At 55.3% G+C, this 27553-nt stretch overlaps 4 protein-coding genes across 8 annotated transcripts in view; 2 read left to right on the top strand and 2 right to left on the bottom strand.

Moving 5' to 3' along the window:
- Nucleotides 1-3547: 3547 nt before the first annotated feature.
- On the bottom strand, nt 3548-7533 carry PRR29 (proline rich 29). Its single transcript, XM_025144065.3, has 6 exons — nt 6533-7533; nt 4937-5070; nt 4592-4767; nt 4383-4478; nt 4095-4167; nt 3548-3934 (listed from the first exon to the last, which is right to left on the bottom strand). Exons 1-6 carry the CDS (start codon nt 6712-6714, stop codon nt 3702-3704), a joined length of 894 nt encoding a protein of 297 aa, XP_024999833.2. The 5' UTR covers nt 6715-7533; the 3' UTR covers nt 3548-3701.
- Nucleotides 7534-7596: 63 nt separating this feature from the next.
- Nucleotides 7597-9810, bottom strand: LOC121106465 (proline-rich protein 29-like). Of its 2 annotated transcripts, none has more exons than XM_040653436.2 (6): nt 9684-9810; nt 9297-9393; nt 8562-8677; nt 8276-8445; nt 8119-8186; nt 7597-8001 (listed from the first exon to the last, which is right to left on the bottom strand). In XM_040653436.2, the coding sequence occupies exons 1-6, from the start codon at nt 9792-9794 to the stop codon at nt 7970-7972; spliced, it is 594 nt and encodes a 197-aa protein (XP_040509370.1). In that variant the 5' UTR covers nt 9795-9810; the 3' UTR covers nt 7597-7969. The 2 variants fall into 2 exon arrangements, with proteins under 2 accessions (XP_040509370.1, XP_040509371.1); XM_040653437.2 differs by having other exon boundaries at nt 8276-8424.
- A 3059-nt stretch (nt 9811-12869) lies between these two features.
- LOC771308 (growth hormone releasing hormone receptor) lies at nt 12870-20807 on the top strand. Of its 3 annotated transcripts, NR_174028.1 has the most exons (14): nt 12880-13237; nt 14352-14466; nt 16353-16460; nt 16913-17022; nt 17176-17273; nt 17409-17541; nt 17884-18037; nt 18268-18328; nt 18546-18612; nt 18692-18783; nt 18918-19047; nt 19576-19617; nt 19735-19890; nt 20515-20807. NR_174028.1 is itself a non-coding variant. In NM_001397966.1 (13 exons), the coding sequence occupies exons 1-13, from the start codon at nt 13130-13132 to the stop codon at nt 19825-19827; spliced, it is 1311 nt and encodes a 436-aa protein (NP_001384895.1). In that variant the 5' UTR covers nt 12880-13129; the 3' UTR covers nt 19828-19898. The 3 variants fall into 3 exon arrangements, 2 of the variants coding, with proteins under 2 accessions (NP_001384896.1, NP_001384895.1); NM_001397966.1 differs by lacking the exon at nt 20515-20807 and having other exon boundaries at nt 19735-19898; NM_001397967.1 differs by lacking the exon at nt 20515-20807 and having other exon boundaries at nt 12870-13237; nt 19576-19835.
- A 584-nt stretch (nt 20808-21391) lies between these two features.
- The window catches only part of SCN4A (sodium voltage-gated channel alpha subunit 4), a 31586-nt gene continuing 25424 nt past the window's right edge, over nt 21392-27553 (top strand). The window contains exons 1-2 of one of the 2 annotated variants that reach the window (XM_046904370.1): nt 21392-21463; nt 22462-22596. The gene's annotated coding sequence lies outside the window, so the exon portion shown is untranslated. Of the gene's footprint in view, nt 21464-22461; nt 22597-27553 lie in introns of those variants that run through there. The other variant, NM_001389406.2, reaches the window with a different exon arrangement.

Here is a 27553-nt window from a genome sequence, read left to right as displayed (position 1 = left end):
GAATAGGGCCCACAAGTGGCTTTTGGAGCCCCCATTCCAACCACGTTGCTGAAGGCTCCGGTCAGGCAAAGGGGTGAAGCAGTAGAAATGGGCAGAGGCTCAAGGCTGCCTGGTAGGTACGATGCAGTCAGGAGCAGAATGGCCAGGAAGCTGCAGTTTCCATTCACGTCAATCTTCAACGCTGTGAAGGCTAAAATACAGCAGGTATGAGGCCAGGATCAGAGTGAGCCAGACCTCCATCCCAGCAACATGTCTCCTCCTTCTAACACATGGTCAACCTACCTGGATCACGTCCTCACTGTCCTCCCAGCCACTGATGTGCCAGGAGAGCTCAGAACCCAAAGCAGATCTTATCCCCATCTTCATTGAATGCTGCAGTGCTTGGACTGACAGATGTATTTCATGTGTCTGTCTCAGGCTGAAGAAGTGGGGTTCAGTGCATCTCGTGTGGGGGATGTAAGAGGATGGCTCATGGATATGGGCATGGTGTGGGTGGGGCAGACCCTCCCTGGGAGGAAGAGGAGCACAAGGCAGGGCTGGGGGCTCTTACCATGTCTGGGTCACACAATCCCCCATAGTCGATATACAATGGTTCCTCCCTAATCCTACGGCATTTGGATTTGGGGGTGACAGTGTAGAACTCCATAAACACATCATAAGGGTTAAGCGGTATAGAACTTGCTGGCCGTTTACCAAAGGGACAGTCAATAACATTCTGGCCTTCATCTTCGGAGTGAAAGCTGTCTTCAGAATATAGGTGTAAGCTGGAGACCTAAACCAAAGAATGTGAGCTCCAGCTGAGAAATACATGAAGCAATCAAGGCTCAGCTCCAACCCCATTGCTTCTCGCTTTGTCCCATTGCTCCTGCACCTCCCTGGGCATGGCAGTGATGCTGCCAGCCCCAGCCTATGAAGTCCCCAAGGAAATGCACCAGCCCAGTGCAGAGACTGCTCCATACTCACTGTGTTGGAGCTGGTGGTGGCCTTGAGACCAGCATACCACGTGTGCTCATCTGTGATGTGGATGGCACACAGGGACCCTGGAGCAGCCTGCACCTTCAGTTGGGTCTGAGAGTCTGCCAGAGCCTTTCATTCTGGGAAGAACAGCTTCACCTAGGGAGAAGGAAGGATTGGGTTAGGGGAGAGGCTCCCAGGAAGGGCTTTCTCTCCATGCTCCAAAAATTGGCTGAGAGTGAAGAGCAAGGGGTGCGGTGGAATTCAGGAGATGGGCTGCAGGCCCCACACACCTGGTTGGGGAAGCACCTGGCAACATGCAGCAGAGTCCAGTCAATCAAAGGCTGGCCTCCAGGCAGAATCATGTAGCACAACACTGTAGCTGTGGGCACCAACTTGTGGCCAGTGGGCAGCTCCACAGAGAAGGAACCACCTAGTGCTGAGACAGGGAGGGAGATCAGGTCCAGATGCGGGCAGCAAAGCCCTGCACTGCCCGTCCTGCTGTGGGACCCACTTGCCTCCACAAGCAGTTCCTTCCTGAGGTTGGTCACAAGGGGTCTCTTTGACCAGGATCTGCAAAAGAGGAGATGGGAATGGTTCAAGCAGTGCTGCAGGACAAGTGGAAATGGTACTCCAAGACCCAACAGTTGAAGACCAAGACCAAGCCCTGAAGCCAACAGAGCATCCCAAGGGCTTGCTGAAACTGGCTTCATCCTGAGCAGGGATCTCAAAGATAAAGGCAGCTCAGCATCCCTGCAGGAGCATTCCAATGAAACGTGATCCAGCCCTGCTCAGACCCCAAAAAAGAGCTGTGTGCCATCATGGTCTGGTCGAAAGGAAGCTCAAAGGGATGGAGTGAATGGCAAGAGGATAGGAAGGGAACAAGAACCCTAGAGCTACTTGGTCTTCTTTTGGGTTGGTGAGGGTAGAAGGGATCCCATTGTCTCCCTTCAGCAGCATCTGCACTAAGAGCGAAGGAAGATGCCCAGGCTGAGCTGGAGCAGGGGAGGCAAAGTGGGGCTTTGGGGCATGAGGAGCCCCCATTACCATTCCATCATAGGGCATCCCACTTTTGTTGAATCCATTGGTGTTCTTGGTGGCATCTGTGGGCATTTCAAGAAAAATCTTACAGCTTTTAGTAATACTTTTCATCTTTTCTGCAGAAAAAAAGGGCAAAAAAGGAGAGGCTCTGGGTGACGTGCTTTCCATCTCTGCTTTTCCCATGTGTGCCCTCCCCCCTTGCTTTTGTGATTCTCCTCAAGGAAATGAGCAGAAAAAAAGATGTAGATGCCTTCATGAACTGATGGAGGTGGTCCTTCTGGGTCACCCTGAGCTAAATGAAGAGACCCAATGGTTTTCCATGCTCACGCCAACAGCTGAAGAGCCTCACTTTGCAGTGCAGGAGGCTGGAGATGACACCCAACAATTTGTCCTGGTGACTCCCTCCAGGGCAGCTGGTCCAGTGCCTGCTCTCCCGTCCCCACTCTAACCAGTACACCCGGAACTTGCTGCTGCACAGACTGCACACTGGACCACCCTGGACCACACCGCTCTGGCGCTCTGGCTCATCCAGGTCCACGAGATGGATGTGCACCTTGCCCCCGTGTGAGTAGTAGATCACGTAGGGGAACATCACTATAAATATCCTAGGCAGAGGACACCTCCACAGTGGAGTTGGAAGGGACCTCCATCAAAACCCAGTGCTCTGCCACCACAGGCACTAATCCCTCTGTCCTCACAGGGACAACACAGCACCCCAAGCACCTCCACCCCACCCAGGCAACCACACTCATGATGAGGACTGACCCTGAGCACCAGCAGTGAGGTAAGGCCACCCACCATCCCACCCAGCATGGACGGATGAACATGGACAGGCTGTACGGCCATGCAGCTGCTCCAGCAACGAGGTGCAGGACGCAAAGCAGCAGGAAGGTCAGGGCTGCTCTGGACCCCATACTTGGAGGAAGAACACAGAGGCGAGGTGAGCTCTGAGCCCTCAGTTTAGTCTTCCTCTTCTCCCATTCACCCTTGCCTCCCTGCTGCAGTGAGTAAAACCCAGCAAGGTCTCTGGCTGGGACAACATTTAACCTCCCAGTCCACCCCCCCTATGGTTTCAAGGCTCCCGGCAGTCAAACACAACCCACAGAAGCAGGCATGCAGCAGCCCTGAGAATTCAGGTCCTCCATGTGCCCACTGCCATTGACCATCTCCATGTGATGGTTCCCGGCCTGGAGAGCTCCAGCTCACTGTTGCTAATAGTGTTGCCCAGCACATTCTACATGGATAGATGATTTCCACCGTTTTGCAGAATTTCTTCCAGAGATTTCTGAGAACAGCAATGACGAACCAAAGCACTGCGCATCTTCTTGGCTGCGGTTTGCCCATTATCTTCAGAGATGCTCCACATGCAGCATGGCCATCCCCACCTGCCCTCATCCCCCCAGGCTCAGGCATGGCACCGTGCACAAACACTAGCTGTGAACTCTTTAATTTTTCACCTTCAGCTCATCAATATACATTGAGGAAGCTCTTCCAATGTGGAAATTCCCGCCCCCACCCCACATCCCCACAGTCTCACCACACATTCTGGACCCCTCCTCATGGCTGGATGCATGAGGACAGCATGACCGGTAGGACCCTGGGCAACAAGCCCATGGGTGAACCACACCACAAGAGATGGAGAAGGGTGTAGCAAGTTCTACCTGGTACCAGATACCCAACCTCCCTGATGTCCCCATGAGCTCTGCCTAATCGCTGGTCCCAGTAGTGTCCTCCTCATGCCACGTGCTGTCAGTCCCCTTGGTGGCCCCAGTGCTTGGGAGCAGAGGAAGCTCTGCAGGCCAATCCCTGCAGGGATTTGCAGACATCTCAGCAAAAACATCAACCATGATGTTGCGGACAGTCTCTGTCAGCTCCGGGACATCCTTTGGGCTCAGGCCACGGGTTTCTATCCTGGGGAGAACTCGGATGGTGAACATCCCTGGAAATGGAGAGGAGAGGCCAGGGAGGCCAGGTCATCCAACCAGCATCCTCCACCACCGGATACCTCTATGCACCTCAGTGCTCTTCATAAAGACCTCCAGCCCTCATGTGCCCCATTCCCACTGCCTCTGCAAAGGGGCTTCTTGTCCTCCACTTACCAGAGGTGAATTTCTTCTCCTTGGAGCTGAAGAAGTCCCAGTATGGAGAAATCACAATGGGGAAAATGGGAACCTGCAGGAGATGGAGGGTCATGCAGACCCCTCCCCAGTTAATACCAGTAGGACTCCAGCTCCTGACATGCCCCAGGTTCCTGTCGCCTCCCTGAGTCCTGCAGATCCCAGAAGACTCTTATGTCCCCCACCCCTCTTTGTCAAGGGCAGATGATGGAGAACATTCTATGAGCAGGGGATGCCAAGGAAAATAACCACCCCAACTTGATGCCTTACCTGAGCCTGCACAGCCAGGTGGAACGCCCCGCGCTTGAAGGGCAGCATGGATCTGCTCTGGTTCCTGGTGCCTTCTGGGAAAATCCACACTTGGAGCTGCACAGGACAGGGTGAGATGCAAGCATGGACCCCAAGCACCACCTCCCCACTGTGACACCTGTGGTCCTCCCTAAACCCTGTCTACCCCCAACCCAGTTTCTCCTGCTCACGTTTTCACGCTGTATAGTCTTGGCCGTCTGGGAGATGACATCGATGGCATCTCCTGTCCTTTGGCGGTCGATGAAGATCATGCCACTGAGCCAGCAGGCCCAGCCCACAGTGCCCATGTACAGGAGCTCCTTCTTGGCGATGGGCACGCAGCGCTTGGGGATGACCTCCACCATGCCTGGAGGATGGATGGGAAGGGAAGAATCAGCCCCTGCCCCATGGTTCCCATCACCAACCACAACATCCCATCCCAACCCTTTCCCTGCGTTGCACCCATAGCCCTGAGCTCAGCCCAACCCCAAAGGCTGCCCATGTGGTGATGAACCCCTCCCCTCCCCTGCACGTACCCATGAGGTCAAGGGAAGCTTGGTGGTTGCAAACTATCACATAGGGCTCCTTGAGATTCAGGTGCTCAGCACCCAGCACCTTTATCTTGATGCCATACAAGTGCTTGAGGGGCCGGATCGCAGCACAGAGGAGCCTAGGGCAGAGGGACACGTGTGGGGAGCAGATTGACGCAGAGAGGTGGAAGGGGGTCATGACAAGAGCATCGAAGACAAGAACAAACTCATCTTTGCTCATCAGAGCAACTCAGAATTGCTTCACTTGACCTGAAGTCAGCAAGAGATGGAGGTTTTATCAGCTGGATGGGGAACGAGGAAGAGCCCTGTCACCATCCAGAAAGGCCTGGACAGGAAGTGTGACGCCAGGATAGCAGTGCTGATGAAGGGTGACGCTCAGTATGAAAATAACAAGAGGAATGGAGGGAGGATGGAGCAACGGGGATTGCAGCACCCATGATGGAGATAAATACACTTTTGACATTGAAATGGGTCACTTTCCGACTCGTAGCAATGGAGAGCATCCATGCGAAGGGTCTCACATCCAACAGTGAATGCTTCAAACCTAATGTGGAAAGGACGGTCAGGAAGAGCTCAGCACCAGGTGGGGAAGAGAAGAGGTTTGTGGCATGCCCCAAAGCCAGGATTAATGGCAGGAACCCGCTCCAAGCCGGAGGCGTTGTGATTTGAAGGCTGAGGAGGAGGAGATGGAGCTGGGTGTGCTGTGGCTGTGAAGTGGCGGTGGGATGAGACAAGGCACTGTGAGTCATGGCTGCATCATGCCAGGGATTTCCACTGAGCCGGAAGCATTTGCACCAGGGCTCCAAGCAATAGGGAATGCACGTGTGTGTGTGCATCATTCCTGCACGGAGAGAATGAGGGAGAATGGCTGCACGAGGAGACTGATAACACCAAACCTCTGATTGCAGTCCCGCCAAGAGATTTGGATCTGCAAGCACTGACACGTGATGGTTTGAGCTTGGAAATTCCACAGGTTTGTCTTTCATCCTGACACAATTACATCCCTTCAGTATGCTATCATGGCCAGGAATTCAGCACCAGGGTTGCGTCAGCCCTGGAAGCAACTCATGTTGCTCAGAGATGCTATCATGGCCACCACCACCCCCAGCTTGGCTGAGCGATGGGGCAACACCGGGGCATCTCTCTGGGACACTGAGCTGATGGCATCAGGAAATCCTGGAGTCCTGTTCTCTAAGTGGGATGCAATGCCAGGGATGTGGGCATGCATGTGTATCCTGCTAATGGGCGCTGCAAACCCTTCCAGTCCCTCATGGCACCCAACAGTGCAATGGCCAGTTCTCTCCTTTATGTTACTTGATCCAATGGGGACCAGCTAGCCCAGACCCAGCTGGCTGCCCCATCATGCTGTGCCCACTGCTAACCATGCACAGCACCACTACATCCCAGCACAGTGTGCAGATGCACCACATGGACATGACCACAGCACTCATCGCAGCTCCGGGGCTCAACTTGCAGTCCTGGCAGTGGATATGATCACAAAACCACAAGACCCCATGACTCCATCACCACTAAGCCCCAGACATCTCCAAGCTGGAAGGACAACCCCAAAGCCATACTCACTTCATGTTCTCCACGCAGCGTCCCCGAATCGCCGCGAAAGGGGAGAGGAGAGTCGCCATGGTCAAGACCCAGATGTTGAAGAAGGTGACTTTGCAGAAGTAGTGAAAGGTGGCACTGTGCCAGTAAAGCAGCACGGGGAGGATGAGGAGGAGCAGCAGCCCATGGAGAAGGGCCACGTCCATTGTGCCACTTGGGGTGTGGGGATGCTGGGGAGCTCAGCCTGCGTTCCCAGAGCTGGGGTGGAGAGTAGGGATGCCGAGAGCAGGGCAGGTGAAGCCGGTGGATCAGCAGACTGGTGTGTGGGCGTTCGGGGCTGGTCCAGGGAAGGAGCTGTCCCATACAGAGGCTTGTAGGGCTGGCAGGCAGGCACAGCAGGTGAGGGTGGAGAGAAGGGGTGAGTCAACACCAGAGACCCTGGGTCTCCTGAGGAGTCACTGCTGATACGCATCCTGCTGCACCATTACGCACTGCAATGGCTTTTCACCAACACCTCTTATCTGGAGGGGTTGCAGCCCCACTGCCTCATCCGTGCACTCTCACCCAGACCCACTGGTTCCTTTGGCCCTTGGGCCAAAGCCAGCATCCCAGCCGCCCTCTGACAATGATGTACCTGCAGCAAAACTGCCCTTTTCCATGCCCTCCAGTGCTCCTTCCCCCATTCCTCCTCCCTACTTCTGGTAGTATGGGTTTTGTGCCCCGGCCATGGGATACTTCTGTGTTGCTCAACTCAGTGTCACCCAGAGAGGGCTCCAGGGCTCACTTCCACTGTGTGTGTCACAATCCCCATTGCGCTATCCTCCCTCCCTTCCTCTCATTATTCCCATATTCAAGATTGGGACATCCCCCGGTGACTCCTCTCTTCCTCCTCATTTTGTCTGTATGGATACACAAAGCATTGCACATCAGCATGGTTTCACCTCACACTCAGCTCAGCCTTCGGATGGTCTCCATTGCATCCCTCATTTGCACCCCACAGCCCCCAGCAGCACCTCATAGCCCCCATGGGCACCCCACATGCTCACACAAGGAGCACACAACCCCCCTCCCTCGCCCCCTCTGCTTGGAGGAAGCCTCACATTCAGGCGCAGGGCCAGCAGTCCGGGTTAATGACAGATGCTTAATTAGTGTCAGCAGGGTGCTTTCTTAACAAAGCAAATTAATTATAGGCAATGTGCTGCACTGAGAACTGAAGGGACTGATGGAGACTGGGAACACCTGGGTTGGCATGACCCCAACCCATACACCAAAATTATGCATCCGTGCACTGAAACAGTACAGCCAAGCACCAAAATAACATATCCATGCACCAAAATAATGGATTTTGCCAGGCACATCCTCTCCCTCCCCAAAACTGTCGGTAGCACGGGGCACCCTGCAAGATCTTCTGGGGTGGAGGATGAGGATGTGCAGGAGGAGCCCCCTTGGGCTGCAGGGTGCTCAGAGCCGCTCCTCCAGCATGTCGTAGTACTCTGTAGGGGGAAAGCATGGACCGAGGTTGGATAGAGGGAGCAGGGAGGGCTCACGGCTGGGCACGTGGGGAGGTCAGTGCAGCACCTCCCGATGAAGGTATGGGGAAAAGGTGTTACCTGATGCTGGTGGGACGTTGGCTCCGACGGTCCCCGTAGCACTGGGGGGCGGAGGAGGTGGCACAGGGCTGATGGAGAGGGATGAGGACAGGAGTGAGTGCTCACCTGGGGTTGTCCCATGTCCCTCTGGTTGTGCAAGAGCTCCCCTGCTACTCACACCTCCCTGTCCTCTGTGGCTGTGCCCAGGTGCCGCACGGCCGCCGGCCCCATGGCCTGATCCTGGAGTGGCCATGCCCAAAGGGGAGCAGAACTGGGATAAGAGATGTAGTGGTGGTGGAAAACCACAGCCTCCTCCTCCTCTCCAGGCTGCAAAGACACAGCAGGTGTCTATGGGGAGGAACAGAATCAGATACGATCCACGCTGGGGGTCAAACCAACCCAAAGAGCCCCAAAACCCCAAGGAGATCAGAAGGCAGAGAGCACCCATCAGTCCCACCCCATACCTGGGCAGTGATTGGAGATGGCCCAAACCCAAAGGACACCAATGCCGACACCGCCAGGCTGTTCATCACCACCTGGTGCATTTGGGAGTTCTGAATCATCATCAGCTCGAATAAATCTGCCGGGGAGCAAAGGGTCTCTGCGTCAGTGAGGGATTACAGCAAGGGGATGGGATGAGCAGTGCGGACGCATCCCTTGGGATAGCACCAAGGTTTGTCCCTATGCCAAGCACCAGGAGCCAACCCAGCCCCACACCCTGATTTGGAAGCCCTGGGTGGCATTTAAAAATTATTTTGCTCGGGTAAAGCTTTAAAATAGAGATCGTTCTGCCTTTCCCAATTGGCAAATGGGATTAAACATCTGGTCTGGCTGCGCACAAAAGGTGATTAGTGGTCCTGGAGGCTGCAGGCTTTCCGCCCATTTGGAGGATTGCTGCGGTCCTGGCAGCACACAGGGCTTGGCAAAGCCTCCTTGGTGCATCCCCATTAAGACATCCCCATTAAGACATCCTCATTAAAATACCTCAATTAAAACACCCCCATTAAAACAACCCCATCTGCTGCAGGCACGACATCCCCCTGCAAAGTGCCTGCAAAGCCACTGGTGGGTGGTCCCCAGGACCCCGCCGGTTTTGTGTGTGGGTGATGTGGAGCTCGCCCTTTACTCCCTGTGTTTGGAGGCAGAAAGACACAAGGATGGTTTCAGCATAGGGCTGTAGGATGGCTGTGGTCACGCACCTCCCCATAGGTGTGGGGGTCCGGTGGGAGGGGCTGTGGCCATGGGAAGCTGCTGGATGATGGTCAGTGGCTGCTGGGACACCGGCACAGGTGGGAGCTGAAAGAGAGGAGGGGGAGAAAAGCCCCGTGGATGGGAGTCTGGAGGAGGGGGCAGCTCACACCGGGCCCCTCTTCCCAGGGGTTCATCCCTGCGATCCCTGCACACACACAGCACTAGGGGCACATCCCCATGGAACCTTCCTGGGGTTTTGCACAGAGCATTTGCATCTTGCAAAAAGCCAATTGCAAACCAAACCCCGCTGCCCACCCCAAACCCTGACCCCATCCCCTCACCTCCCTCCCACCCCATTCTCCCCACCATCCCCTGGGTTGCTCTTTGGGACTCACCCTATGTGGGATGACATTGGTTCCTTCCGCAGCGTCCCCCCAGACCCCGCTGGCATTCCCTGCTGCCCCAAGCTCCATGGCTGGATGAGCAGCAATGCACCTGCAGCTCATGCTCGTTGCTATAGCTGCTGGGGGCAAACAAACCCTCCCAATGGGTTGGGTTGCTCGAGGTGTAACCCCAGGTTGCTTCTCCCTGCTTTTGTCCCCAGGACACCCCACCCACAAAAGGGGTGGCACTAAGGAGGGTTGCGCCCCCTCAAAGATGGTTTTGTCTCCGCAGAGAACTGAGGCTGTGAGTTCTTCCCAGCCCTGTGCTCTGGTCCCAGTGTTTGGGGAGCCCTGGTGCCAGGACTCAGCCCCACCATGGACCCGCCAGCAGCATCCCATGGCTTTGGCCACATGGTTTGGGAGTCTTGCCTAAAATCCCCCATCTCACAGCCCCATGGTCTTCCTCAGGGCCACCCATTGTGGAGGGGGGGAGATGGCTCTGATGTCCAGGTGGGTGGCAGGGAAAAGCCACCTGCAGGATGGGGATGGGGGCTGGTGGGATGTGTTCTCATGCACCTGGCTCGCTGGTTGGGATGTGTTGAAAGGTCCCATTGAAAGCTGACAGAAAGCAGCTGGAGGCAGCAGTGTGTCCCCATGGGGCTGTGTGTCGCCTGCATCTGGGACAGGTTTCTACGTGGGAGCACAAGGAGGGGTGTGGGGATGGGGTGTGGGGATGGGGTTCAGCACCGAGACTGCACCCTGCGGCCATGGGGTCTTCAGTGATGGAAGATGAAGGTCCACCTGCCCCATGGATGTCCCACGGCCCTCAGACATGTGTGTCCCCATGCATGACCACAGCACCGTGGAGCTGTGGGGTCTCCATGGATGGAGGATGAAGACCTACCCACCCTACGGTTGTCCACTCTGACCCCATCCATGACCAAGGCATGGCACAGTGGGGGCTGTTTGGACTTGGGCCCCATGGAAGGTCACACGTCCTGTAGCATTCAAACCCACTGCAACGGAATTTTTTCCCCATCCTCCTGATGTGCTCTGGTATCTTTCCTCTGCCCTATGAGCTCTTCCACTGCCCTTCCATGTGATTACCTCATCAACATTCAACCCAAAGCTCCCAGTGTCCCCTAGCACTGATATGGGAACATTTCCTGCAGCCCGGAGCCAGCTCTGCTCATGAAGTGGGAACAGATCCCATCAAAGCCCCAGAACCAGGAACACCTCCATATGGCAGGAGCAAAGTCAGCTGCTAAGACTCCAACCCTTGGCTCTACAGGGGCTATTTTCTACTTGATTGCACTTTACTCCATGTTCCTAATTTCTCCAGGCCCCTCTGGATTGTTTCACTGCCTTTTGTTATAGCTCCCAAATTCCCATTATTTGCACATTTGATTACTGTGCTTGATTACCCCCTGCTTCTGGCAGAGCCCCGTGTGCTCTGAGCACAGACTGCGTGTCCGTCGTGCTGGTGCTCATCTTGTTCTTGTCTGCAAGAAGGATTCAAGCACTGCAGCAGAAGACTTTCTGCCCCGGTAGGACAAGGGGACACAGTGGGAATTCCTTAAGACCTTTCATAGCATCCCAGTCCCCTCTGAGGGTGTTACTGAGCCAAACCCAGTGTCAAACCACTGTAGGTCCAGTGCAACTCCCAGCCCCAGTGCATCTCAACACAAGGCAGAAGCTGCAGCTCAGCCTTGGGCATTTCTTGGGGACATCTGGGATTTCTTGCTCTGGAAACCCAAATCTTCACCTTACATCAAGCCCACAGACCGGACCTCAGCCCCATTTCTGGCTTAGGGTGGGCTCCACCTGCAGCACCACTTTGGGCCATGGCCTTGCATGGGCCCCACAACGTCCCTCATCACATCCTATCTGGACAGATCCCAAAATGAGGAAACACGGACAGCAGGGATGTGCAGCCCTCTGCTCCCATGGCAGTCTCACAGTGGTCCCATGGTGGTCCCATGGTGGTCCCATGGCAACCCTATGGCAATCCCATGGTGGTCCCACGGTGGTCCCACGGTGGCCATGCATGGCACTGCTGCATCATCAAAGCACAGAGGCTGATTTCCCACTGATCAAAGCCAGCCACCTCCCAAACTGGATGCCACCAGGTGGCACCAAAGAAGCCTGTTCTATGGGGACTTATGGGTGTCATGAGGACAACAGCCCCCCACCCACCCCCTGGTCCCCCTCCACCCCACTGTGCCAGCACAGCGTGGGCTTATTTGCACCCAGAACCATTTTATTTGCTCTCAGCGGTCTCTGATAAGGCCCCCTCTCACTGCTTGTTTCCGTGCTGTTGGAAAATTAAATGATTGAAATTGGGTGTTTGCATTTCACTGGAAACTGAGATGGTAATGAGGCTGTCCTGGTCCCGGAGGCTCTTTGTGTCAATAGAACTGCGGGATCAGAGCTGTGCCTGCAGGAGCAGCATCGGTCACTCCTAATAACACCACACAAATGGCTTTAAATATTAAGGGCCTGGTTGCTTTCTTTGCATTTTTAGCTGTATTTGTGTTACACACCACTCCTCTGGACGACGAGGTGAACTGTGCTGGGCGCTCTGTACAACCCATTCTGCTCTGGTTTGGCACCCATTATCACCAGCTGAGATTGCAGCGCCCCATTGCACTTCTCTGGGATTTCTGGAGGACGAGGCAGCCCTTCCAAGGGCTTTGGTCACGCACAGACAGGGCAGAGTTTGGGTCATCCTGCCTGACGCCCACCCAGCCCGCAGCCCTTCTGGGTAAGCAGAGGCATTTGGGAAGGGATTTTGGGGTCACCCCCCATGACAAGGACTTGCAGGACCGCCCCTGCCCTGTGTGCATGCATGAGTCAGGGCACGCGTTGTCACAGCTGTGTGCACACCATCCCAGCATCACAGCATCCCCTTCGGGATCCCCACCTTCCTTACCCCCCTCTGCACCCCACTGCATCATCCCTGCCTGCACCCCGCTTCCCAAACCCTTTGGACATTGGGTTTCCAGCTCAGCAGCATCCAAGCAGCAAACAAGAGTGCTCTGCAGCCCCACTGTGCATGCCCACCTTGGGGAGGGGGGGGAGGGGGTGGGAGCAGCAGACCCCAACGGGTGCAGATAATGGGGTGGTGGGGCAGTGCCAGGCTGGGTGATCTGTGCATTCAGCCCTGTGCATGGGGAGGGGGAGCGGAGGGCGGAGCCTGCACATCGCCAGGGCTGTGACATTCAGTCTGGCTGAGAGACGGAGCTGTGGGCAGCACGGGGACAGCGGGGGTGGGGGGCACAGGGAGAGGGTCAGGGACACTCTTAGGGACTGAGCATCCGCTGCGGGAAAGTGGTTTAGAGGGATCTGGGGGAAGGATAGGGTTGGGACAGAGCAGGGAAAGGGGTGAGGGGAGCAGGGTTACTCCTGGAGCCGGGACCCCACGCCCAGGGCCATGCAGGAGGGCCATCCCCAGCCCCATGGGCACTGAGCAGGGTGGCACGGGGCTGCCTCCCACCATGGGGTGCCCATGGCTGAACCCCAACTCCTGCGTGCTGCTGCTGCTGCTCGCGCTGCCAATGCTGCAGGTAAGTGTGTGCCCAGGGGGGACGTTATGGGGGGACAGGGGGTGGTGGTCCCTGCCTGTGGCACCATGGAGAGTGTAGCACCCACAGGCCTGGTGGGGTGAGCCCATGGGGTCAGGTGTCCCCTGCACGTCCTTCCCACCCCAGAGCTCTGGCACCAGCTCGGTATGGGACAAGGTGCTCCAGTGTCCTTGGGGAGCCGGGGAGGAAAACTCTATGGAGTGCTGCGGGGTGGTACCAGTGCTGCTCTGCATGTGTTTTGATGATGTGGGGGCTTGGGAGAGGGGATGGGGGAAGGAAGGGAGGAAGGGCGGAAGGACGGAAGAAGCAAAGAAAGAAAAAGGAAAAGAAAAGAAAAAGAAAAAGAAAAGGAGAAGGAGAAAGAGAAAGAAAAAAGGAAAAAAAGGGAAAAAAAGGGAAGGGAAAAGAGAAGAGAAAAGAAGAGAAAAGAGGGAAGGGAAGGGAAGGGAAGGGAAGGGAAGGGAAGGGAAGGGAAGGGAAGGGAAGGGAAGGGAAGGGAAGGGAAGGGAAGGGAAGGGAAGGGAAGGGAAGGGAAGGGAAGGGAAGGGAAGGGAAGGGAAGGGAAGGGAAGGGAAGGGAAGGGAAAGAGCAAAGAAAGTAAAGGGAAAGGGAAAGAAAGAAAAAGGAAAAGGAAATTAAAAAAAAAAAGAAAGGAAAAAAAAAAAAAAAAGAAAGGAGTCAGGGGTACTTCAGGGCTTCGTAAGGAGAGGGATGGCATCAGCCCCTTTCCCAGATGGGGAAACTGAGGCACGGTGGTGGATTGGCTCCAAAGGTGCATTTGTGTTTGAGGAGTGCTCATCATTTCTGCTCACAAACCCAAAAGCTGAAGGGGTTCGGTGAGGGGCAGATGGGCTGTATGCCAATAGGAACTTCATCTGTCATTGTGGTTCTGCGGGTGGGGCCGGCCCCTCTGTTCCTGTCGTCTGAGTGGTGCCCTGAAGCTTTTAGGAGGGAATTAGAGTTAATTGCGGTTCTTGATGATGTGTACAAAGCAAACAGCTGAAAGCTGGGGAAATGTCAGGGCTGTGCTGTGGGCAGCTGCCACAGAATGGGGCGCTGTGGGCTGGGGTCAGCCCATGCATCCCCTCCCTGCCAGGTGCGAGCGACGCATCCCGACTGCTCCGTCATCCTCTACTTCCAAGAGAGAGAGGATGAGTGCCTGGAGGCCATCAGGAGTGAGAGCCAAACTCAATCCCCCGGTGGGCAGCGAGGTGAGAACCCCCACATGCATGGGAAGAGGGTTTGCTGTGGGGGTTGGGTGGTGGTTGATGGTGAAGGGGTGGCAGTATCCTTGGAGAGCCTCAGGGAGAAGGGAGAGAGGGGACTGAGACTGCACCTGTGGGACTACAGTGTGCAAACAGCCATCGGGGGTGAGAACCCCATAGTTATTGCACATAGTCCTAACCCTAACCCAACCCTAACCCAGCCCTAATCCTAACCCAACCCTAATCCTAACCCTGCTATGCAGGGCACTGTGCCCCCATCTGCCCCCTGCTCACCACCATGAGCACTGCACAGGGCACATCACCCCTTTCCCCTCCTTAATTCACTCGGTTTTAATGCAGAACACGTTTTGAGCAACTCAGATTTTATATATCTGGGACTTCTAAGCAGATTAGCTAATTGGAAGTAGGAAAAAAAAAAGTAATAATAATAATAAATTAACTACTTTTAAAGTGCTGCTTTTGGACATTTTGTTTAACTGCATTCAATTTCCATCCCCCAACGCAGCTTGCCTCAAATTCTGGGTAAAAATTATCACCCAGTGGATAAGAAATGCGTCATTCAATGGGTCTCAGATAATACAAATGTAGAAATGAAGCGCCTCAGTAAATGCACGTTAAGGTACATAATTGCATAAGTAAGAGTTCAGGGATAGAGCGCATCCTCCTGCTTAGCACAGGAAAGCCACGTTGATTGGAAAAGGTCTGTCCTGCAGCCAGGGGAAGGAACCACTCTAGGAAAATAACCAAGAGGTACAAATGCATAATTAAAGTCGGAGTTTTATCATGAGTTTCCTGCTCTGGTACTCTGCTGAGAGCTGTTTGGGTGGAGATAACCGCGTAGAGGTGTCCAGGTACCACGGAGAGCAGCCAGAAATAGGGCACCGACCCACAGGGTAACCTCTGCCTATGGTAAACCCATGGGAATGCTGAGCAGCAGAGTCCCATCAGAGAATGGGAAACGCTCCTTTCCTCTTCACTTCTTCTCCTTGGGAAGGTCACTCCCATTTCACACGATAAGCGAGGTGGGGTTTGGGGTTGCAGCAGCTCAGGAGAGGAAAATGGAGTGGGAAGAGGGATCTCCCCATCCCAATGACTTAATTCCCTGTAGAGCTCCTGACTGGCCTTACAGGAGGTGGATGCATTTACAGGACAGCCCATAGACGTATCCAGATGCTCCCCCAAAATAAAGCAACCCCTTGCAGTAACAATCCCACGCTCCATTCCCCTGCAAAAGTGCAGACATACCTCAGTACTGCAAGGTCAGCCCTACAGATCTCTCCATCCTGGCCGAATACCTTGCAGAATTCAGAGGAAACTAATTAGATGTGTCTGAGCCCACACTCCCTGGCTGGGAATAGAAGTGGCTCCAGGTTAATAATGTATACCTGCAAGGTTAATCACATCCGTGTGAGAGGAGAGCTGTCCTGGAAGTGTGATGTCTGGGTCTTGCCTGCTCGTTTCCAAGGCAATTTAGGAGTCATTGAAACACTGATGTGGGGCTGGAGAGAGGAGTGAAGTGAGTCTAATTGCTCTCCAGCAAAAGTCTCATGGTGCTTACTGCTTTCTTCCTCCGGGCTGATGTCCCACAGCTGCATTTGCTCTTTGCGTGTCCCCATCCTCCCCTCCCTCTGTTTTGTTCCCTCCTGTGTCATCCTGGGAGACATTTGCAGTTTCTTAGAGGATGGAGTATCTCTGCTGACCATGCTGCTCCTGGTCAGTGGGAGATGCCCAAGGTCATCCCCCATAGACACAAAGCTGCTGGTTCCTCCTGATCCCCCAGATCCCCCCATCACCTTCCATTAGGACGGGACTCTTGGAGGTGGCACTTTGGTGGCCGCATCCTCAGATCATCCCATCCTGTCTCTCTGTAGGCTGCCGGACAGCGTGGGATGGGGTGAGCTGCTGGCCGGCCATGCCTGTGGGTCAGTCCCATGCTGTTGCCTGTCCCGATGTCCCCCACATCTTCAAGAAGTCCAAAGGTGCAGAGCTATGAATGCGGGTGCTCCCTCTATGGCATCCCAACCTGGTCCCCTTGGTCCCACCGCTCCAACCCCTCCAAAACCTCATGGCATACCACAACCCAAGGGATGGGTGGATGGGATGATGCCTATCAGGAACGTCCCCAGTCCCTCTTATCACCCAGAGGATGCTCTCCCTCTTGGGCAGAGTGCTTGGAGGCACCTTCTTCAATTGGGTGGCAGCCGGACACTCCCCAACCCCCTTTCTCCAACTGTAGACCCAACTGCTGCTCTGGTTGGCACATCACATATGGATGGGGTGTGCTTGTGCTCCCATGGTGCCCCCCATGCTCGTGGTTGGGTGTCAGCATTTGGGCACCATCACGACGTTTGTGGTACGAGTGGACATTTTGGGGATGCTGATGGAGAAGCTGGGACCAGCACATGGCTCAGATCCCCCCTTCTCCCTGCAGCGCTGATCCACAGGAACTGCACTGAGGTGGGGTGGAGTCCCCCCAGCCCACCCTACTACAGTGCCTGCGAGCTGGAGGCTGTTGGGAGCAGCAACAACACCGAGGCCAAGGCAAGTGGATGCCTTCGGGTCTACCAGGGGCCTCATGCTTGTTGCTCAGTGGATCCAGAGCTTGGCTGCATGATTGCACAAACCTAGTGCAACTGAACACGGATAGAACTCCCAACACATGCCACCTCCTTTAGTGGGTGATTTTCCTTCCAGAGAGGCTACTTCATCACCATGAAGGTGCTCTACACATGTGGCTACTCCACGTCCCTGGCAGCCCTGTTCCTGGCCATTGGAATCTTCTCCTGCTTCAGGTAGGGCTGGAGGACAACCCATGAGCAGAGTTGGAAGCTGTCCCGATCCTCCCTCCCAGAGATGCCCCATGGATGTCCAAAACCCCCCAACTTCCCTTTCTCCTCATGAAAACAGCACGTCTCTTCCTTCCATAGGAAGCTGCACTGTACCAGGAACTCCATCCACATCCACTTCTTCACCTCCTTCATCCTACGCGGGGCCGCTGTGCTCATCAAGGACGCCGTCCTCTTCTCTGATGAGTCTGTTGACCACTGCACCATGTCGACGGTGAGGTGCTGACACACTTCTGCTGGTCCAGAGCAGCAGACATAATAAATAAGAAATACAGAAGCAGTGAATACAGAGCCACAGAATCATAGAATGGTTGGGTTGGAAAGGACCTCAGAGATCACCTAATTCAAACCTCTCTGTCATGGGCAGGGTAGCTAACCACTAGATCAAGAACTATGTTTGAAAATATCTCCATGACAAGATTGGGTGGACATCAGAAGGTTCACAACAGCGTCTCTCTTCATGGGACTCGTCTGTAGAGACAGTGTTCTTGTCCTCAAAGCTCTCTCTATTTGGGTCTCAGCACCACTGAGCCTTTCCTCTTCCTTATCCCCACAGGTGAAGTGCAAGGCATCCATTGCCTTCGTGCAGTACTCGGTGTTGGCCAACTTCTACTGGCTGCTGGTGGAGGGCATGTACCTGCAGACCCTGCTGCTGCTCACCTTCACCTCCGATCGGAGCTACATCTGGTGGTACATCCTCATCGGATGGGGTGAGCCCTGGGACCCCAATCCCTCTAGGGGCTCCCAGAGTCCACCCCAGGAGCTGGGTTAGATGTAGGATAGTGGACCAGGAGGTGACACATCACCATCAGTGGCCGTCATCCCTAAGTCCTGGAAAAACTGTCACCCTGCTGTAATCTCCAGAGCCGCAGGATGTGGGGTTGTGGACAAGGGTTGGAGGGAGGTGCCAGAGCCGTGGGGTGACACTGTGTCCCTGCAGGTGTCCCCATGCTGACCGTGTGTGTGTGGGTGGTCACCAGGCTGCAGTACGATGACCACGGGTAAGGGCAGCCACCTCCCCTCTTCCTCTTGCCCATGTGCCCCCTGTGCAAGCCAAGGGGACAACTCTCTTGCTATGGAAGCTCAAGACGGAAGAAATGGGGCAACGATTTATTTTAATGCTGTGTCTATTTCCTGGTGGGGCCTGAAGACCCCTATGCAAATGGGGCAGGAGAATGGGACCTAAGCTAAAAACAGGCTTGTTCTCCTCTCCCACAGGTGCTGGGATGACTACAGCAGCCCCTACTGGTGGGTGATCAAGGCTCCCATCCTCCTGGCCATATTTGTGAGCATGTCCCCACCCCAAGCATCCCATGGATGTGGGACCTGTTCATGAAGGGCTCTGAGACAAGCTCCCATGGCAGGTGAACTTCCTCATCTTCCTCAACGTCACCAGGATGTTGGCACAGAAGATCCGATCCCCAGACATCAGCAAAAACTACAAGCAGCAGTACATGTAAGGGCAGCTCCCCACACCTGGGTTGTTGGGGGGATGTAGGGCTCCTTGGAGGAGCACAGAGGAGGACCCAGGGCCATCAAGATTTTCAAGATCATCAAAATTCAGCTCTGCTGATGTTGTCCTCTCCGCAGGAGGCTGACCAAGTCCACACTGCTCCTCATCCCCCTCTTTGGGGTGCACTATGTGGTGTTTGCGTTCTTCCCTGAGCACATCGGTGTGGACGCCCGGCTGTACTTTGAGCTGGTCCTTGGTTCCTACCAGGTGCAGATGTGGGGAGATGGGCAGCTGAAATCCCACCCCATCCCACCATATGCTTTCCCAGCCCCATCCCTTCCCATCCCCATCCTTTTCCATACCATCCTTTCCCATCCTCATCCCTTCTATCCCATCCCACCACTCCCTATCCCACCCCTTCCCATCCCATTCCATCCTACACTATCACATCCTCTCTTACCCCACCTCCATCCCTTCCTAACCCACTCCATCCCATTCTCATTCTCATCCCATGCCGTCCCATCCCCATCTCTGTTTCCATCCCTATACTTTCCTATACCATCTCCATCCCTTCCTATTCATATCCCTTCCCATCTCCATCTCATCCCCTCCCTTCCCTTCTTATCCCTATCCTATCCCATCCCATCTCTTCCTGACATATTCCATCCCAATCCTGTCCCTATCTCCAACCTTTCCTACCCCACCCCATCCCATCCTACTCCACCCCATTGAGTAGGGTGCACGGAGCTCCTTTCTTTGGGTGAAAGTTGCTGTTTCTGATTTTTTTTTTTTCAGGGGTTCTTGGTGGCTCTGCTGTACTGTTTCCTGAACGGGGAGGTGGGCATCCAACACACATGGGATCCCCCTCGCTGGCATCCAAGCCCTTCATGGAGCAGTGCAGCTCCCACTCCATGGGTGCCTCAACTGCCAGCACCAATCCTGGTGTCACTTCAGGTCCAGTCTGAGATCAAGAGGAACTGGGGCAAGTGGCAGTCAACCATGGAGAGCAACGTCTTCAACATGGCAACCCAAGACTTCACAGCATGATGAGGATGGAAGTCGGGGGATGTTCCTCCCTAAGGACAGTGGCCCTAGAACCAAAGGGGATTTGTAGGTTCTGGCTCCTGCACCCTCAGTGCATGGCTCTGCCCATATGGTGTGGGGGCTTGGGATGGAGTGGGAAGAGATGGGATGGGGTGGGATGGGATGGAGTGGGATGGGATGGGATGGGATGGGATGAAATGGGATGGGATGGGATGAAATGGGATGGGATGGGATAGGACGGGGTGGGGTGGGGTGGAATGGGATGGGACGGGACGGGACGGGACGGGACGGGATGGGATGGGATGGGATAGGACGGAGTGAGACGGGGTGGGATGAGATTGGGTGGGGTGGGGCAGGATGGGATGGAATGGGATGGGATGGGATGGGATGGGATGGGATGGGATAGAATGGAGTGAGATGGAGTGGGGTGGGATGAGGTTGGGATAGGGTGGATTGGAGTGCGATGGGGTACGTTGGAATGGGATGGGATGGGATGGGATGAGGTGGGGTGGGGATGGGATGCATATCCTGAGGTTTCAGCTGCCCATCTCCCCATATCTGGACCGGCTAGAGCCGAGGAACAGCTTGAAGGACACCTGGCATTTTTCATTTGGCACTAGAATGACAACTGAGGTGGCCTCAACGCTGGAGGGATCCACCAATGTTTTTTTCCCCCTTCTTTTACTTAAGAAATGCATTCCCTTATGGGAAGATGCCAACACAACACACAGCCCCCCAGCAGCCAACCTGAGGGAGGAGAAGCCACCACTGCAGCCCATTCTGCTCACAACCCCCCATCTCCTGCTCTGGTTAACGCCATCCCAGCAGACAGAAAGGTGTTGGATGCCCCTTCCCAAACCTCTCCTGGCTTTGCTGAGCCACCTGATCTCAGCAGAGCTTCTCAGGCTTTCCGTATTGTAATTTCTCCGCATGGCCAAGTGCCCTTCCTCAAATAAAACCCATAGATTGGTCTCATCCCAGGCAACCAGATCTCCTGACATCCCACATGATCTCACTAAGGGGCAGCAGACCCCAGACCTGATGTGGGGTGAGCTGGAAGATGCACCCCGTGGATGCACAAATATCCCTCTGCTCACCACGGAGGCTGATTCAGATGGGGAGAGGAGGCCACAAACTGCACTGGGGCTGGGGATGCTCAGTGGGACTGTCAGCATGGACATAAAGCAATGCAAAGCATTGGGTTTGCATTTATTTTCTGCTGGCAGTGGGGGTAAAACTGCACCCCAAATCACCTATTTTAGGGCTTGCTGAGCATTGAACCCATGGTACCCCCAATGCTTGCAAGGCAAGAGCTCATGGGGGGCATGGGGGGCACAGAAAGCTCTGCTGCACCCCTCCATGCACCATGCCCTACAGCAGCCTATGTGGGGTGGCACAACGGGTCCGGGTCTGCCCTATGGCACTGAATCCATCAATCCCCATTCCCTGGGGATGCAGCCTGGGCGGTGTTTTGCCTTGGGGGGGTGTTTTGCTTGGGGCCGGTGGGTGGCACTGCGGCCCTACGCCGCGGGCGGTGGCAGCGGATCCACGGGACAGCCCCAAAGCCGCAGCGGCCCCACGGCTGTCCCGGGACTGCCGGCACCAAAGGACTGTGCCCCCCCAGCACCACGAGAGGAAGGTAAGGGGTTCGCCGCCCACTGCTGGGCGCCCGCAGAGCTTCGCCCCCATCTCCATCCCCGCTCTGGGATGTGCCTCACACAGATCCCGTGGGCAGTGCTTGGCGCCGGATCCCATCCTGCCACCCCAAAGGCGCTTTCGCTGCTGGATTTGGCACCCACTTCAGTGTCATGGGTACCCCCGGGCACCCCAAGCCCCCATTCTGTGCCCACCCCGCGGTGTCCACAGCTCCCAGGGGCGCATCCCAGTGCTCCTATCCTTGCATGCTCCCCGTAGGGTTTGCTCTGAGCTACATGCGATGCAAAACACAGAATTATGAAGGCTTCCTAGGAGCGGTAGGGCTGGGATCCACCATGAGGAAACTCCCCGCAGTCACAGCAGGGGGATGTCCCCATCCCTGCCCTACACCTGCAGGTGCACTGGGGCTGCTCTTTGCTCGCTTGGAGAAAACCCCTCGGTAAAAAGCTGGGGTTCTTCCCTTGGTGGTGGGTGCTCATTGGCTTGGGGAAGATCACGGTGGGGCATTTGGGGCCAGAGAGGCAGCAGAAGGGTGGCGTGGAGCCTTCAGACCAGGCCAGGTGGTTGCTGCACCCCAGAAGGGACCGACCTCTATGAGATGGGTATGGACCTTCTGCACCCTCCTCACTGCCCCCTCTCCTGCTGTGCACCCCAAAACATGTGAACAGCACCCAAAAAACCCACCAGGAAAGGCAGCACACACACCAGGACGCCTTCTCACACCATCCCTGAGTTGGATATGACTTCGGGGTCTGGCACAGCACGGGACATGGGGACACAAGGTGCTGAAGCAGGATGAGTGCAGCATCACATCGCGCAGGGATGTGGTCCCGGGACCTTTTTTGGGGCACAATGGAGCAGATGGACCCCGGGGTCTGTGCTAACGGGGCCGGGCGCTGCCACCCCCTTGATTGGCGCCGCGGGGGACGAATGCCACAGCTGAGACGGCCGAGGGTACCTGAAGGATCCGCGTGTCCTCAGGTTTCACTCATGACCATCTGACAGCAGCAGCAGCTGCGCTGCCAACAGGCGCTCGCGGAGCCAAAGGAGCCGAAGGAGAGGGAAATTCTGGCCCCGAAAGGTCTCTCCTTGGGATTTCGCTTTTTCCACCCAACGGTAAGCGCCGGGTCCAGCACTGGGACAGCACCAGGCTGCTGGGAAGGGGCTCGCATGGCCCCGGGTTCCTCTTTCTTCTTGGGGCTGTGCCATGGGGCACCACTGCAGGAGGTCGGTGTTGTGGGGTGTTTTGCTTTTGGGCCCCCCCCCCTCCCGTGCCAAAAACAGATGGGGACGGGGGGTGGCGGTTCTCAGAAGGGCATTGGGACGCAGTGACTGTGGTGACACCGGCGGTCCGGTGGCTTTGAGGGTTGGGGGTGGCTGAAAAGTCCCAAGTCGCCTTTCTCCTGGCTTCTCTTCCTAAATATAAGGGGATCTAAATATAAACCCGGCCTGGGCCAAGCCAAGGTTGCAGGAAAGGTCTGCGGTGCTGCACAGTGTCCCCTTTCCGAAGGCGCTGTCCCTGCAGGGACGTCCCCAGTCTGCACAAAACAGGAGAGCAGGGTGGGATTCAGCTCTGATTTGGGGTGAGAACCCCCCTTCCTGGTGCATGGGGCATTCCCCATGGCCGTTTTGTGGGGCCAGACACCGTGGTCCCCCCATCCGTGGTGACAGCCGCTGTCCCATGGGGCGCAATTCGTCCTCTGCCCACACCAATGCGTGAAGATGTGGCCAAAATATGGGGACATGTTGCACAGTCATTAATAGTGGATATCACTGAGCATCACTTGCATAACACCAGTGGGATGGTTGGATGCGTGTCCTTGGTTGTATGGAGACCCTACAAGCGACCCTACAAGTGTGGGTGGTGGAGCGATGCTCTGAGCAGTTCCAGGAAAACCCCCTGATGTAATAATGGACACTTTAATGGGAATTGGGAAAGGGACGCTGAGTCCCACGAGATTCAGCTGTGCTAATATTTGGAGAGCATTTTCCACGCCAGGGGCAAAGAGTCCCTGTGCAGTGGTTGTGTGTTCCTGTGCGAAGTCTGCTGGAGTTGCGGTAGGAAGGGAGAAGCAACGCCAGGCATGAAGCAGAAGGTGCTTTGGGGTAGGTGATGGTGGAGGAATAATGCAAGACATAAGGGCACGAGGGTCCAATGAGGGTCTAATTTGGGTCCAGTGGTGTCCAATGGGGGGAAATCGGTATCCTTTAGGATGAGGTGCTGCAGGGACCACAGCATTGTAAACCCTGTGTGATCTCCACCCTGAGGACCCATTCCCAACGCGTTGCACCTGCAGTGCTCATCATCACCCCTTCTGGGATGAGCTGACACCCCGCACCTGGCCCGGGCAGGACGGGGTTAGTGTCAGTTGCTGGGGGATGTTGCAACCTCCTATTTCCATCTGCGGGCAGGAGAGCATCCCAGGACTTCGCAGCTTGCAGCCTATGTGTGCCACCCCCAGCTCCGGGTACATCGAGGTACCGTGGGGGCATTAAAGCGCCCGTGTCCCATACAGGATGATAGCAACCAATGGATATCATGAAATTAATTTCCACACAGCTCACGGGTACGGGGCAGGCGGAGGTGAGAAGGGCTGTGTGTGTTCCCCTGAGCAAGACAGAAAGCAGAAGCTTGGCTTGCTTCTTCCCTTTGTGGGGTGCATGAGGGGAAGTGGCTCCCCTCTTGACAGCAATATCTGGATTTGGGGGACTGGTGGTGTACGTGAGTCCCAAGTGGGGAAGGGCAGAGGGATGCTGGTGGGCAGAGCCACAGATTTGGCTGTGCAGAGCAAGCTGGGAAGCATAGGGACCCTTTGCACGGGGCCCATCACCCCGCTGGCACCCATTGCTCAGAGCCTCACAACAGGGGCAGCCCCTACCCCAAAGCACACCCCAAGGAAGCAAAAATCCCACCCGAAAACCCAGCGTGCTCTTTTGCATTAGGCCACGCATCCGTCCCAGCGGTGCGGGTGCTGCTGTGTGTCCAATGGGTGACCTCTGTTGGTCCCCACCGAGCCGAGGGGTGGCGGTGACACTGCGGAGCGTGGCGTTGCTTTCCAAAGGCAGCTCTCCCATTTTGCTGCACCGCTCCCAGCATGACAGATGCTGCCTGGAAGCATCCCGCATTCCTGCATTCCGGAATGCACCAAACCACGAAGCAGCACTGGGAGGGCAGCGTTGGGGCAGCATCGCCTGTGGGGATTTCCAGACACCAGAAAAGACCTCTGGAAAGCACAGCTTGATGCTGGCAAAAAGGGCATCCTACAGACAGAGCGAGGGCATGGGGAGCTGGGATGGGGCTGCATCCCCAATGGGGTCAGGAGAGCCATTCGCTCACGAGAGAACAACGCGGAGTCACTGCATATCTTCCCAGGTCAGCTTTGTAATGCAGTCGCAGCCAAGCACTGAGGCACGGCCGTATATCTGGGGGTAGCAAACATCAGGCTCTGAAATAGCACGTTATCGTCTTACCGAAAGGGACATAAAGTTGTTTATAAATGGGCTCATTTCGCCCGGCGGAGCGGCGCTGTTTGTCCCAGTTGCTGCTGGAAACTCATAGAATCCCACAAACACTCACGCAGCTCCGGGCTTTGCTCTGCACAGCGTTAAATCTTCAGGCAGAGCTCCCCGCTCCCTGCACCGTCCCCAGCAAAAATAAAACATTTCTCAATTTTCCCTTTTTGTTTTTTTTTTGTTTGTTTGTTTGTTTTGTTTTTGTTCTTTTTGCCAAAAACACACTCCACAGGATTTGCTCAAACCACGGCATCCTTAAAACAATACCTGGCGGATTATCTTTCCTCCAGCCATCAACAAAGAGCTGTGTTGCCCATTGCACTCGAGCACCATCATAACCTTAAATATCCACAAACAAAGCACATGGTAGACAATGGCATCGCCACCACAGCACTGGGTCCTGCTTCCCAGCCAGGACCAAGAGGGTTTGGTGATATTTGGGCTCTCTCTGCCCAGCCGGGGCCTGGCCCTGCCCTCTGCTGCTTTCTGCTCATCCCTGAACCCCACATCTGGTCCCCACTGCAGCTTCCACCTCACCCTGCACCCCCAGATGGGGATAAATGAGCGAGGGACAGAGTCAGCTCCTGGGTTCTCAGCTGGTTTTGGCGTGCAGGCAGTAAGGAAGGGGTCCTGCAGGGTTGTGTTGGGCTGTGGTTGTGTTGTGCTGGATTGGATTGGATTGGGTTATGTTGTGTTGGATTGTGTTAGGTTGGGTTGTGTTGTGTTAGGTTGGGTTGTGCTGGATTGGATTGTGTTGGATTGTATTGGGTTGGGTTATGTTGTTTTGCATTGGATTGTTTTGTGCTATGTTGAGTTGGTTTGTGTTGGCTTGTATTGTGTTGTGCTGTGTTGGGTTGGGTTGGGTTGTGTTGGAGTGAGTTAGGTTGTGGTGTGGTGTGTTGTGTTGCTTCGTGTCATGAGTTGTTGCATGTTGCGTTGTGTCACGTGCCGTTTCATGTTACGTTGTGTCGTGGTATTGCATCATGTTGCGTTGTGTCATGTGTTGTTCTATGCTGTGTTGTGTCATGTTGTGTCATTTCATGTTACGTTGTGTCATGGCATTGTGTCATGTTGTGTTGTGCCGTGTCGTGTTGTCCTGTGTCACATTGTCTTGTGTCATGTTGTGTTGTGTAGTGTTGTCTTGTGTCATGTTGTCGCATGTCATGTTGTATCATCCCATGTTGGGTTGGGTTGTGTCATGTAGTGTTGGTGCATGGAAGGCTCTGCTTTCCATCCCGCCGCCCTTCAGCTGCCAGGTGCTGGCTTGCCTCCATCCCCCAGCATCAATTTCTCACAGCTCCACACGTGGGCAGAGCTGGCTGCTCGCTGTGTCGGGGCATGAGCTAACTGTTCTCCTGCTAATCCCCGCTGCAGGGATGCCCCTGATGTTATGCAGTTGGCTGAGCAGCACTTTGGTGAAGGAAGCTGCTTTACACTTGCTGATGGCCGTGTAGGTTGGTGTTCTTCTTGGACTTGAGGCTCTATCCGCCTCTGATGAGCTGTGTACACCATGCCTCAGGCACTGGGGTGGTTTTATCCCTGTAGGAGCACTGTAGGTGCTGTCACAGAGGCACTGGTGTCCCATCAAACCAACGTTTATCTCTGGAGAAAAGAAGTCTTGTGGAGCATTTTCCTCTGATCCCAAGGTGGTGGGCCTGGCCCCAGAGTAACCCAGATGCCAGAGGCTGGCAGTGCCCCCAGGTAGGGCCCCTCTGCCAGCCCCACACCAGCGTGGGGCATGGGTTCACTGGGGCAGGAGCGTAGGTCTGCATTTGATCCCTTCTCTTCTGGGAAGCAGAGATTGACCACAGAATCAGTGAATACCCTGAATTGGAAGGGATGCGTAGGGATCATGGAGTCCAACCAATGGCTCCAATGCAGGAGCTTCAGATCTTGGATGTAGCTAAAGTCTTGCACCTCTGGGCATTCCCAGAGGGAATGGTGGGCCTGGGGGCTTCAGAGGAACAGACCCCAAATGAACACAACAGCATTCCTTTGGAGGACCTCCTGCTTAGCCCCAGCGTCTTCCTTTCCTACCCTATAGCGGTGCAATGCGTTCAGCCCAGTAAAAAGCAAACATAGGGCCTAAAGTAAAGCTGGGGCTGTGCACACACATTCCCCTCCTGCCCCGGCTCCCAGCAGGGAGGAATGAGCAGAGTCATGGGGCTGCGGAAACCCGACCCCAAGCGTGATGGCCGGCAGCAGCTGGAGGCTCGGCCGCCTCCGCCGGCACTGCACTCAGGGGATAGGGCTGTGCTGTGGGTTCTATGGGGCAGGACGTGGGCCGTGCAGCACCCTGTGCACTTGTAGGGTTTGTTGTAGGGTTGGTATAGATCCATCCCTCTACCAGCAGCATTTGGAAGCTGCATCACAACATCACTGGGTCGAGGCTGATCACGAAGAGCCCCGGCGCTGTGCCACCGCTGCGGGGATAGCAGCCTTTGGCAGAAGGAAATCCATTTTGCACAATGAGATGCAGTTCAGCAACAGCAAGGGAACGTGGCAGTTCCTAAAATGCAGCCATCTGCAGCGATGTGAAATCAATACCCCCCTTCGCCTT

This window comes from Gallus gallus, chromosome 27, assembly GCF_016699485.2.
Source record: "Gallus gallus isolate bGalGal1 chromosome 27, bGalGal1.mat.broiler.GRCg7b, whole genome shotgun sequence".
Classification (NCBI taxonomy): domain Eukaryota; kingdom Metazoa; phylum Chordata; class Aves; order Galliformes; family Phasianidae; genus Gallus; species Gallus gallus.
This window is presented reverse-complemented; position numbering and strand designations above follow the sequence as displayed.